At 40.9% G+C, this 13,007-nt stretch overlaps 1 protein-coding gene across 9 annotated transcripts in view; it reads right to left on the bottom strand.

The window, feature by feature from the left end:
- LOC126282287 (translation initiation factor eIF-2B subunit delta-like) overlaps positions 1 to 13,007 on the bottom strand; it is a 111,891-nt gene that overhangs the window by 20,447 nt on the left and 78,437 nt on the right. For all 9 annotated transcript variants that reach the window (XM_049981950.1, XM_049981970.1, XM_049981977.1 and 6 more), the window contains 2 exons: positions 4,803 to 4,980; positions 1,601 to 1,781 (listed from right to left, as the gene is read on the bottom strand). In XM_049981950.1, coding sequence (XP_049837907.1) covers positions 1,601 to 1,781; positions 4,803 to 4,980 — 359 coding nt within the window. The remainder of the gene's footprint in view (positions 1 to 1,600; positions 1,782 to 4,802; positions 4,981 to 13,007) is intronic.

The following is a 13,007-nucleotide window of genomic DNA, read 5'->3' as shown; positions in this document are numbered from 1 at the left end:
CACTATACTACATGGACACTGTGGGAAACGATGCTAATGAATCACAAGTATAAGAAATACCAGAAACTGCGAAAGATGAAAAAAAAAAAATCTAATTAAGAGATTTGGGAACAGCGTGCGACAACTCTGTAAACTCTCATGTTCTCCCAGATGTGCTGAAATACATTGGAGGCTATATCGCATTACAATGTCAAGACACTGATAAATCATTGGTTTTTCCAGCAACAAAAAGTAAAGTATGAAAGCATAATACAGACTGAATACAATTATATCTTGTGGAGATGTTTCTCATCCAACGCCAGCATGGAAAAATAAAGTGTTGTACTTTGCAGCAGAAACAAGTGTGCTAACATACAAAAGGTTGTAGAATGAACTATATCTTTTAATAAAAGTTTCCTGAGGTTCATGACACAGTCGTTGCTCTTTTTGCAGGAACACGATTAGGAATCTGAGTCAAGACACTAAGTTCGAGGCCAGAATGAAATGTGCCACAACAAGGAAGGAGCTATGAATTATATCTTCATCTGGTAAATGATAAAGATAAATCTGGAAAAGGCTGCATTACTATCTGCTTCCTCATCAAAGAAGTGATTTCTTTTCCCACCTTAAATATGGTTTATTTGGTCCTAAGGTGCTATACATCTGTCAATCCACCTGATTTGATTTGTCCAGATCTTTATTATTTTAATCAACAAGAAAATGAACGAATAATACGCCCCAGTGGCGGCGGTTTGGTGCATTTGCCATGCAAACCCACAGCTGCGTTGCATTATGCATTCTCACAAACATCAGTTGGATCGAGCCAATAGTTCTTGCTGAAATGGACCATCCCGGAATCTACCATTTTTGAAAATTAGGGGTGGCAGCAGGGAGGAGGTGAGGTGCGGGGGTTTACCTTTCGAAATGTCAACACTTTCTGACAAATTTACCTATCTGCAGTCCCAGAAGTTATCCAAACATCTTTTAACTGGGGAAAGCTTAAAGTTCACAGACAGGACTAATGAGTATTTTCAAACACACTACTCCTTACACAATGTTGCATGCACAGCTCTGCAGCATGTGGCCCCAAAAATGAGTTTTAGTTGACCCTACAATACAGTTATGACTGCAGTCGAAGTTATAATGATGGCATTAAAGAACAAATGAAAACTTTTCCCTGATTAAGATTCTGTCAAAATGAGGTAATTAGAAATGGAGCTCAAGCTTGGACAAGGAATGAAATCAGCTCAGTCCTGGTCAAAGGAATCATCCCTGCATTTGCCTCAAGTGATTTACAGAAATTGTTAAAATCCTAAATCTGTTGTATGTGGATTTTAGCCCTGATCTTTACTACTGTTGAGTCCAGTGTCTTAACCTCTCTGCCACCTCACTTGGTGACTAAACAAGACTCTGATTTGCATACAAATCACCAACGGCAAGACCTAATATGCTTCTTGAGATCCCCATTCACACAGAAACAATTACATGCAACTTAACTGTGTTCTTCATCACCATTTGAAACATGAATTTGGTAAACTATTTAACACTGTTAAATATTTTATACAATACAATAAAGATATCTAACTATTTTTACTTACAGTTGTGACTTGTGCCTACTTACCAAGTTCATTGTAGACAAAGGAGTCAGTCTGCACTCTTTCACTAAATTTGTGTGTTTCACAGCAAACCAAGACTGGCACATTGTAAGCGTGAGCAAGCAAAGCTATTTGCGAGGCCCCTGCGCGAGACATCACATATCCATTTGCCAGAAGTGCATGGGCTCCAAGTAATACCTTTGTTGCCTGTGGAAATGTGGATGATTCCAATGTGATTACATAGGTTTTTAAACAAACAGATAATTTGACTATAAAGAAGTATTATTTCTCATTACAAGAGATGCACAGTATGAATACAATAATCCTTGAATCCAAATTATTGTGATATTGTCTCACGTGATTGTGCAGTGGCAAGTTGGTTCCATTTTTATTAATTAATCCACTAAGTATTAAAAGAGTTTTTTTTACACAATAAATGTTTTACACCACACTCTTGGTCAATTTTTAGTTCGATATTTTCAAATGCATATGTTGATATGCATAAAATTAACAGAATGTAGTTTATTTCATAATAAAGAACCGAACATTAGAGAGTACTTCAATAACATTAGCATCCCAACTGACTATTAACCATACTACTACAGCTTATCATATAACAGTGTGCACAAGTATGTCCAGATTAAAAATTAAGTGCAGCCACACAACACCACTGAATGGGAAGAGACTAAATAGTGACTATGTAAATAGGATCACATTTGGTTCTTCAATTTAGCATCATATATCATCAGTTAATGTGTACTTAAAAGCTTGAATACAAATCCTCTTGACAATGACCAAATGTTTGAGGGTGGTCAACAATGTGGAGTAAAACATCTGGTTTCAAATAAAATGACAGCTTCAGCAAAAAAAAAGTGTATTTTAATTGAGTTTTGGTGTATATGTATTCAAATATGAATAAAACCTCCAAATATATACTGTACTTGTTTTTTGAATAACATTCCAAACAGCTTTCATTCTTAGTAAATAAGTGCCCAAACTGGATGAATTTATGAGATAGCCAATTAAGGACTACATCAATTTTGCATTATAATTAGTGTTTCTTCATCTACTACAAGTATGCAAGCAGTAAACATTCAGTAAACATTAACCACAATTTTTAAAAAATTTAAAAAATGTCTCTCCAGGGGTGGGGTAAGCTGTAGAAATACTATCATCCTAGTATCCGTCTCCAAGGCAAAGGTCACTAACGCACGCTTGGTCAATGGTGCTTGAACTGGGAGTAAGCTGGCTCAAATACTGGCAATGGAATACATTTTCAATGTCAGTATTTGGCTGGCAAGCGGGACAGAGGTGGTGGCGTAAATTCCTGATCATCAGACTTTGCGCCAATTTCCTGGATTAAATACCAAATCTCTCTGCAGTGTCTCATGAAGTAAGGGTATGTGACACAGTTGACAGTGACCCGTAAGTCTAATAGGGACGTTAAAACTCGGTGGCCCCCTTGGTGCTGTTTGCTTGGAACAGTCTATGTGCCGGCATCGGGTTTCACTATCTCTCTTCAGCTGTCATCATCATCATCATCATCGTCATCCAAAACTAATATTACCCCCCCCCCCCCCCCCACACACACACACCTTCCCTTCCACACTTACACTACTGGCCATTAAAATTGCTACACCACGAAGATGACGTGCTACAGACGAGAAATTTAACTGACAGGAAGAAGGTGCTGTGAGCTTTTCAGAGCATTCACACAAGATTGGTGCCGGTGGTGACACCTACAACGTGCTGACACGAGGGAAGTTTCTAACTGATTCCTCATACACAAACAGCAGTTGACCAGCATTGCCTGGTGAAACATTGCTGTGATGCCTCATGTAAGGAGGAGAAATGTGTACCATCACATTTCCGACTTTGAAGGTTGGATTGTAGCCTATAGTGATTGCGGTTTATCATATCGCGACATTGAGGCTCGCGTTGGTCGAGATCCAATGACTGTTAGCAGAATATGGAAACCATGGATTCGGGAGGGTAATACGGAACGCCGTGCTGGATCCCAACGACCCCATAACACTAACAGTCGAGATGACAGGCATCTTATCTGCACAGTTGTAACAGATCGTCCAGCCACGTCTCGATCCCTGAGACAACAGATGGGGACGTTTGCAAGACAACAACCATCTGCACGAACAGTTCGACATCGTTTGCAGCAGCCAGGACTATCAGCTACTATCAGCTCAGAGACCATGGCTGCGGTTACCCTTGACGCTGCATCACAGACAGGAGCGCCTGCGATGGTGTACTCAACAACAAACCTGGGTGCACGAATGACAAAACGTCATTTTTTCGGATGAATCCAGTTTCTGTTTACAGCATCATGATGGTCACATCCGTGTTTGGCGACATTGTGCTGAACACACACTGGAAGCGTGTATTCGTCATCGCCATACTGGCGTATCACCCAGCGTGATGATATGGGGTGCCATCGGTTACACGTCTCGGCCACCTCTTGTTCGCATTGACAGAACTTTGAAAAATGGACATTACATTTCAGATGAGTTACGATCCCGTGGCTCTTACCTTCATTTGATCAATGCGAAACCCTACATTTCAGCAGGACAATGCACAATCGCATGTCGCAGGTCCTGTACGGGCCTTTCTGGATACAGAAAATGTTCGATTGCTGCCCTGGCTAGCACATTCTCCAGATCTCTCACCAATTGAAATCGCCTGGTCAATGGTGACCGAGCAACAGGCCGTCACAATACGCCAGTCACTACTCTTGATGAACTGTGTAATTGTGTTGAAGCTGTATGGGCAGCTGTACCTGTACACGCCATCCAAGCTCTGTTTGACTCAATGCCCAGGGGTATCAAGGCCGTTATTACGGCCAGAGTTGGTTGTTCGGGGTACTCATTTCTCAGGACCTATGCAACCAAATTGCGTGAAAATGTAATCACAGGTCAGTTCTAGTATAATATATTTGTCCAATGAATACCTGTTTATCATCTGCATTTCTTCTTGGTGTAGCAATTTTAATGGCCAGTAGTGTATTTAATGTTTCATTTACTTTTCCAGATTTATTATCTGTCTATCTGGGCAAAAGAGCTGTTGATGAAAAACCACCAGTCTGACATGCCACAGCTGCTCATCATCTCATTTTGCCAATCTTTTGCTGTTATATCACACTGTTATACGGGCATTCTACTTTTCTCTTTGCTTTAAATCATGATAAAACTTTTACAGGCATGGGAGATTGAGCCTTACCTCACGCATGATGAAACTGGCAGCAGGTAACAATACATATGAACATTTTAGGCCATGCTTCACAAGTCGGCGCAACATTTCCCGCCCTTCAAGCCATGGCCGCCCATCTGCCACAACAACATGAAATCTTTTCCCGCTATCATGAGCCTTCAGCAGAATTCTCGTCAACAACGAAGAACTGAAAATAAAGAAAATTGTTTATAAATTAATAATAGTTATAGATTACTAAACAAAATATTATGAAAAGGCAGATTTCTACTCAGCATAAAGACAACATGCTTAGTTGCACACAAAAACAAAGAAAAGACTGTTAGACATTGAGCTTTCAGCCAAAGCCCTCTTCGGAAAGGAAAACACATTCGCACAAGCAAGCACACTTCACACACATGACCACTATCTCCAGTCACTCTGGCCAGTATTCAACTGTTCTGCAGAGAGTGCAAGCGTCAATCCGGAGTGGGGTTGGGAATAGGGAAGGGTAGCCCCATTCCCTTCTTTCAACTGACCTCTACCTATTCAGATTCCACCAGTCTCTGTCCCTCACAAATCTACTATTGCAAAAATGCATCTCCAAGCATAGGCATCCCAGAACCACCTCTGCTCCCTCAAGAAGATACTGCTACTTATGCAATCCCTATCACACGCATCATATCTCTGAAGAGCATTCTAGACACACCTCTGTAAGTTATCCAGTCTGCTGACATCCTACTGCCAACCCAATTCCTACCCTACCCACAGTGTTCGTCCTTGTCAACCCCTCACAGCACCCACACTCTGCATAGCTAACCGAAATTCCTTGTCCCACTCCACTACATCCAGATCTGAAGCAATCCCAGAACATTGTTTTTAACCTTTACACCAAAATCTTATGCCCCACAGAACTCCTAGTCCTATCCAAAGGCCTCACCATCAGCCCTGCACCCAAATTTAACCATGCTGGACTTGACAAAGACCTACTCTCCTTCTCCCAATGGGAACACTCCTTTGCCACAAATCCCTCCAACCTAATCCCCGTTCATACCTCCATCCACCTGTGATCCTCCCTGCCTCTAACCTAACCACCATGTTTCAAGAATCCAACTTGGCCTCACCTCCTTCCCCACGTCCCTTCCCAAAAACAACTTTTCACCAGAAGAAAGGACAGACAAACACAGCCTCAGAACAGATCCTGACCTAATCATCCTAACTGCAAAAAAAGAGGTTTGAATAGTGCCATTATCAATGGTTAAGCAACTGCCTGCCTGAAGGCCTCTGCCAGTTGTCTGACCCCGCAATCTACAAACTATGCCAGTGATCCCATGCCGGAAGTCCAACACAACCTCCAATCTCTGCTCAAAGCCTTACACACGTCAGAAAACCTCTCTCCTGAACTCATTTCCCTTCTCACCCCTTTGAATTGACACACACACACACACACACACACACACACACACACACACACACACACACACCTTCCACCTGATCTCCAAAATCCACAAGCCTCAACACCTCCAATCAGCTACCCGAAATTGAGCCTCCCAAGTCATACATATGAACAACTTACTTCACCACCCCTCCACCAACCACACTCCTTTACCTCTTGGATCCTACTGAATGTTGATGTTGTACACCAACATCCCTCATGCCCATGGTCTCCCTGCTATTGAACACTACCTCTCCCACTGTTGTTCAGACTCCAAAACCACTACCTCACTCCTCGTACGCCTTACTAACTTTATTCCCTAACACACTTCTACTTCTCCTCTGAAGGGGGGTATACAAACAAATCAATGGTATAGCATGAGAACCCGCATCACACCCTCTTATGCCAACCTGTTTATGTGCCACCTAGAGGAAATCTTCCTAGTCTCCCGTAACCCTAAACCCCTTGCCTGGTTCAGGTTCACTGATGATATCTTCATTATCTGGACTCAGGGCCAAGGCACCCTATCCCGATTCCTTCACAACTTCAACAACTTCTTTTTCATCTGCTTTACCTGGTCTTTCCCAACCCAGGATGCCACCTTCCTGGACGTTGACCTGCTTCTTTCTGATGGGTCCATTCACAGCTTCGTCTACATTAAACCCACCAACCGTGCCTGCATTTCAACAGCTGCTATCCCTGCCACACAGCCTGGTCACTCAGGGACAGTGCATCTGCTGTGATAAAAATTCCCTTACCCAGTTTGCTCAAGGACTCACAAAGGCTTTCACAGACAGACACTGTCCCCCAGACCTGATCTGCAAAAAGATTTCCCACACACCCCCAATCCTCCCACCACTGCTAAAAGTCAGCTAAAAGGGAGTGCCCCCTTCATCACCCAGTACCACCCTGGACTGGAACAAATGAGCCATATCCTTTGCCGGGGCTTTGATTATCTATCAGCACGCCCTGAAACAAGGGAAATCCTACCCAAGATCCTTCCCTACCTCATTAAGTGGTGTTCCATCATCCACCCAAACCCCACAACATCCTAGCCCACATCTATGTCACTCATAATCCTAACCCTTTGTCACAGGGATCACATGCCTGTGGAAGACCCAGGTGCAAGAACTGCCAAATCCACCCACCCAGCACCTCCTATTCCAGCCGCGTCACAGGCAAGGCCACCAGTGAAAAAAGCCATATCATATACCAGGTCTGCTGCAATCACTGCACAGTTTTTTAATTTTTTTAAAATTGGTATGTCTACCAGCCAGCTGTCCACGTGGATGGATGACCACTGCCAAAGTGTGGCTAAGAGAAAAGTGGACCACCTTTGGCACAAAATGCAGCAGAACATTAGATGCTCGATTTCAACTACCTACTTCACAACCCAGACCATCTGGATCCTGCCCTCCACCACCAGCTTTTCTGAACTGCATCGTTGGAAGTTATCCTTACAACACATTCTCTGGTCCAGAAATCATCCTGGCCTCAACCTAAGGTAACCTACTGTCCCCACAGCCTCCAGCCAACAGTTTCACCTCTTCTCTCTTATGACCTCCTCCAAATTCACGTCCCCTCACCCTCACTGTGCACCACTCTCTGCCACTGCAACCACCTTCTTTTCCCCTTCTCTGCTCCTCTCCTTTTCTGCTCCCCTCCTCCTACAGCCTCCTGATGCTGCTCCTGGTAGCCTTATCGTGCCTCCTACTACCTGCACGCTCCTGCAGGCAGCGCTGACTCCTCTCCCTCCAGCCATATCCTGCTATCCCTCCCCCCCCCCCCCCCCCTTCCCTGCCCCACTCTGGATTGCTGCTACTGCTGGAACAATACAGTTGCATTTTGGCCAGAGTGACCAGAGATAGCTATCATGTGTGCAAGGGGTGTGCTTGGTTGGGTGAACTGTGAGTTTTTCTTCTTCTTTCTGAAAGAGACTTTGGCTGTAAGCTCAATGTGTAGCAGTCTTTTCATTGTGCCTGTCAAAATTTCAATGTGTTGTCTTTATAACGAGCAGTGATATACCCATTCATAGTATTGTTGATATTCCAACCAGGAATTCCCATTGTTTGATTAAACAAAATGATATTCTGTTAAGCAGTTAAACAATTATTGGCAATTATGAGTCATCCTTTACCAACTTACACAGTTTGTGCAATTGCTTCACATAGTTCTTTATTATTATTCTACCATTCACAACATGAAATGTAAAAATCCTCATAAGCAATGGGATACTTTGTTTGTTGGCGGTCTGGTTGGGCTGAGGAGATGATCTCCAAATCTGAGCTTAGCGTGGCAGTTTGGGATGCCTTCAATACACTGTGTATTCAGAACAATAACAGTGATGTCACTGGAATTTTTCTGCAAGATAATTTACAAATTTTGTCATGAGTTATAGTGTTTTTAGCTATCAAGGGTGCTAAACAAATGGCATTCTGTAGCTTGATAGCCAACTGGCTAAGAAGTCTAAATTTTTGAAGTGACTTTAACTTGCAAAATCATACAGTTAGTTATGGACCCTTGTGGAGGGAAGGACGCAAGACTGATGAGATGTGGATATGGAATGCTATCAGCAGTTTTAAATTTCACAGAGAAACTTCACAGTTCTAGCACAGGTGCACGAGATTCTAGAGACGCAGCTTTGTTATAGTAATTCCTCATTGGCAGTTGTGACTTTCAAAGTTAAGTGTACAGTGATTTAGCCTCAGCTGATGTGGCAGTTTTGTGTCAGATTAGGGAGCAAACAGTTACCTGGAGTTAAAGTGGGAGTAAATCATATTGTTACTGGGGAGTTATCATGAGATGCTTTTCTCTAATGAGGCCACCAAAGATACCATAAACAGAAACTTGGAGACTAAACTGTTATTGTTAACATGTTTCCAGTCCAGTGGTTGGATCTTGTGCAGCTGGCTTGCTACAGGAAAGAGTTGCGACTCCTTAACCTCGGTTCATCAGTTAAAGTGGGACATCAATCCTTACAAAAATCTTTTTCAGTAATGCATCAATGCAAATAAATAATCCAGGTCTGCTGATTCACGATTCCTTCACAATAACTGCATGACTTAGTGGCATTTCATGAATCATATAAACTTGCAGACTGTGGAACATTGCACTGTCATGCTTTTGCAAAATTGGCCCACTAAGAAGGGCCATTTCATTGTTAATTCTAAGTCTCTGCCTCTGTTCTGGCATAAAATCTAAACTTTTTAAAATTTGTGACTATTGGCTCCTTTAAAGTTGTTCTTGTTTTGGCAGCTAGGAAACAGGAAAGGAGCAGGGAAGACAGATTTTAGCACCCTTTGAGAATGAGGTCATTAGAGACAGACTACAACCTAGATTTAGACATAAATGTGAAGAAAACTATTACCTTTTAAAGTACCATCCTGCCATTCACTTTAAGCGACTTTGGTGAACTACAGGAAACCTAAATCTGAAAGCAATCTGAACCACACTGCTTTTAACTCATGATTTACAGTGGGTCTCACACACTTTTTTTAGTATTGTTTCTTCTGTACATCTCTCCCTTTACCAGTGATGTTATACCAATAAAAGCTTAACTGATTTTAATGAGAATGTAGGCTTTTTCAGTATAATGTCTTATATTCTTCTGAGTTTTCCAGCAGATAGTGCATTCAACTATGTCGCAGGCCTGCCTGGCTGCCATTCTCAGAATAATTGCTGTACTATATCTTGCTCAACTGATGTCTCATCAGAGATGACCCCTCTCCCTCATTCTATTCACAGAAGAAAGCGCACACTAAGTGTCAAGGTATGCACCATTGTAGCTGTCTAATGATACCGTGTAAACATGCAATGTCAAAACGGGATAAATGTGACTAACAGCAATGTACTGTCCTGAGATTTGCAAATATAGTCCCCAGCCTGCTAGGACAATGAGTATTTTGTTTTAATCATGTTAAGATGGGGTTCGACACCTGGCTTAAATTAAGCCATTGTCTTTATAAGATTCTATGTCATGTGTTAAAAAGTATTACACAGTTACATCTGGAGTAGCGCTTAAAGGGGGATAGGACGTCAAACAGGCCGACTTGGAGTAGGAGAGGCACCACAGGACATTTTATTTTCTACTGTCTATACTTTTACAAATAAATTCATAAAACTTTGTCAGCATGACCAGGAAGGATTTGGGATTAACACTCATAGCAGTGGAATACATCATTTTTTCGCTTACTATTGGCTGCATTTGTTGCTATAGGTACATTTTTCTTCACCAGTAAGAGAGATTCTTTGATGAATTTTGCACACCATACAAACCATACTTACAGGTGTTTGAAACTCTAGAATTTTCCAAATCTATTAAAAACTGTGGTAAAAATTGAGATAATTAACTACAAAATTTGACTTCTTTCTAAACATAAAGTTTAAAACTTAACAGCTCATTCATTGTTTCATAAATTAAATTGATTCTAGAGTTTCAGACACCTGTAAGTATGGTTTGTATGCTGTGCAAAATTCATCGAACAGTCTCTCTTACTTATGAAGAAAAGTGTACCTATAGCAACAAATGCAGCCAATAGTAAGTGAAAAAATGATGAAATTTCACATGTAAAAAATTTATTTTGTTATGTTTTTGAACTTCCGTTGGTACTAGTGTTAATCCTGAATCCTTCCTGGTCATGCTGACAAAGTTTTATGAAGTTACTTGTAAAGGTATAGATAGTGGAAATTAAAATGTCCTGTGGTGCCTCTCCTGCTCCAAGTCGGCCCCATTTGACATCCTACCCCCCTTAACAGACATGGAATGAAATATGAGCCACAAGTTGTCACGCCTGTGTCCTTCAGCACTGAACGTGTAATAAACCACAGTTCTTTGCTTCAGCCAGCAGATTGTTTTAATCATTTCTGCAACCTATAGACTGTTGGCTGGGGGAGGGGGGGGGGGGGGATATCTCTTGTGTGGCATTAGTTCTGACAGATAAAAAGCACACTATTTCATCTGAAAAATGGTGTTAAATGGAATATGGAATTTTGAAATATCATGTTTAGCCGAATGCAGAATCTAATGGCAAGGAATCTGACAATACAGTAAGACTGTATCCATCAGATCTCACTCCCAATTGTTACATTCCATCCTGGAGTTTCCATTGTTTGGTCTCACTCCCATTCATACCAGCTAAATTACATAAGGATACCATGCAACTACTAAAATTAGTACACAGTTTTAAGTTCAATTAATTGCTGTCAGCTAAACATATGACAAACAATTTTAGTGCTCTGAAGTGTAAAAGAAAGCAAATAAAAATCTAGAAATCGAAGACGAGCTAATTTTACTGACTGAGCAACAAGTTGTATTAAACAGATTATACTAACTTGCTATCTTTCTGTTCAATTTGGTAAACCATTTATAGTCTCTAGCATTAACTCAATTACTTGAGAACCATTCCTTAATTTAGGTATTTTCAGAATTTCCTTTTTCTCCTATGTCCCTCTCCCAGCATTTGTATTTGGCCTGAAAAGCTTTTGAATTATAAGTTGATATACGAGATATGATTAGCAAGTAATGGAGGTTTTTGTTTTTCTCTAATAATCTTTATTTATTCATCAACATCAACTCTGTCCCCTCTTCAAAGTAATCCCACTCAGATATAATACACTCGTGCCAGTGCTTTTTCCAATCTTGGAAGCACTTCTGACAGTCACCTTTCCTCCAGCAATTCTGTTTTTCTCACATCAATGGTAGCCAAACGACATACTTTCATGGTTCTCATCAGCCTCAGGAACATAAAGAAGACGAGGGGGCCCTTTCCAGAGAATACAGTAGCTAAGGCAATAAAAAAAGGTTTTTTTTTTTTGCCAAAAAAATCATGAACATATATTCAGGTGTGAGTGTGGGGATTATTGTGATGCAATTTCCACGAGTTCTTTTGCAACAATTCCGGTCATTTTCTTTGGGTTGCTTTATGAAAATGGCACATAACTTCCAGGTAGTATTTCTTATTGACCATACGATCATAAGGCAGGAACTCATGATGTAATACACCGTTGTAATTGAAGAAAACATTGAAAACAAGCTTTACATGCGATTGAACTTGTTAATTTTTTTCATTTGGCTGTTCAGGTAGTTTCCATTGGAACGATTGGGCCTTAGTTTCAATGTTATACCCATATACTCGTGTTTCATAATGTGTTATAACCTTCTTTATAAGTTCTGGATCGTTGTCAACTTCATTCAGAAATTCCCAAGAGATGTCTATGCGACATTGTTTTTGGCCAAAGTTGAACAATTTCAGAACAAACTTTCCTGCTTTACATTTCATACTGAAAACACCTGAAAAAAATTGGTTGGCATGAGCCAACGGATATGCCAACATCATCAGCAGCCCCTCTGATGGTGGCTGGGATTTTCCAGAATAATTTTCTTTACTTCTTCCACATTTTCATCAGAAATTTATGTGCTAGGGCATCTACAGTGGTTGTCATCTTCAACGAGTTTTCGACTCCGATTCAAACATCCATGACTCAAACTGATGTCTTACTCATAGTAAATTTGCCAAAAACCTCAGTCAACATTTTGAATGTAGTGCTGCACTTTATTCCATTTTTCGACCAAAATTTAATGCAAATTCTTTGATCCATCTTTTTCAAGTAATACTTCACCGAGCATTCAAAAACACAAGTAATTTTTCTGATTGTCAACTATAAACTAAACATTCAAAACTGCTGAAAATGCAAATATACCATGTGCACCAACAAGATAAAAAAAATTGAAAACTGGATGTATAAAAGCCTGTTAAATTAAAAAAAAAATTCTTTTACTTTTTGTTCATACCTCGCATATTCTG

Source organism: Schistocerca gregaria, chromosome 1, assembly GCF_023897955.1.
Source record: "Schistocerca gregaria isolate iqSchGreg1 chromosome 1, iqSchGreg1.2, whole genome shotgun sequence".
Taxonomy (NCBI): Eukaryota; Metazoa; Arthropoda; class Insecta; order Orthoptera; family Acrididae; genus Schistocerca; species Schistocerca gregaria.
This window is presented reverse-complemented; position numbering and strand designations above follow the sequence as displayed.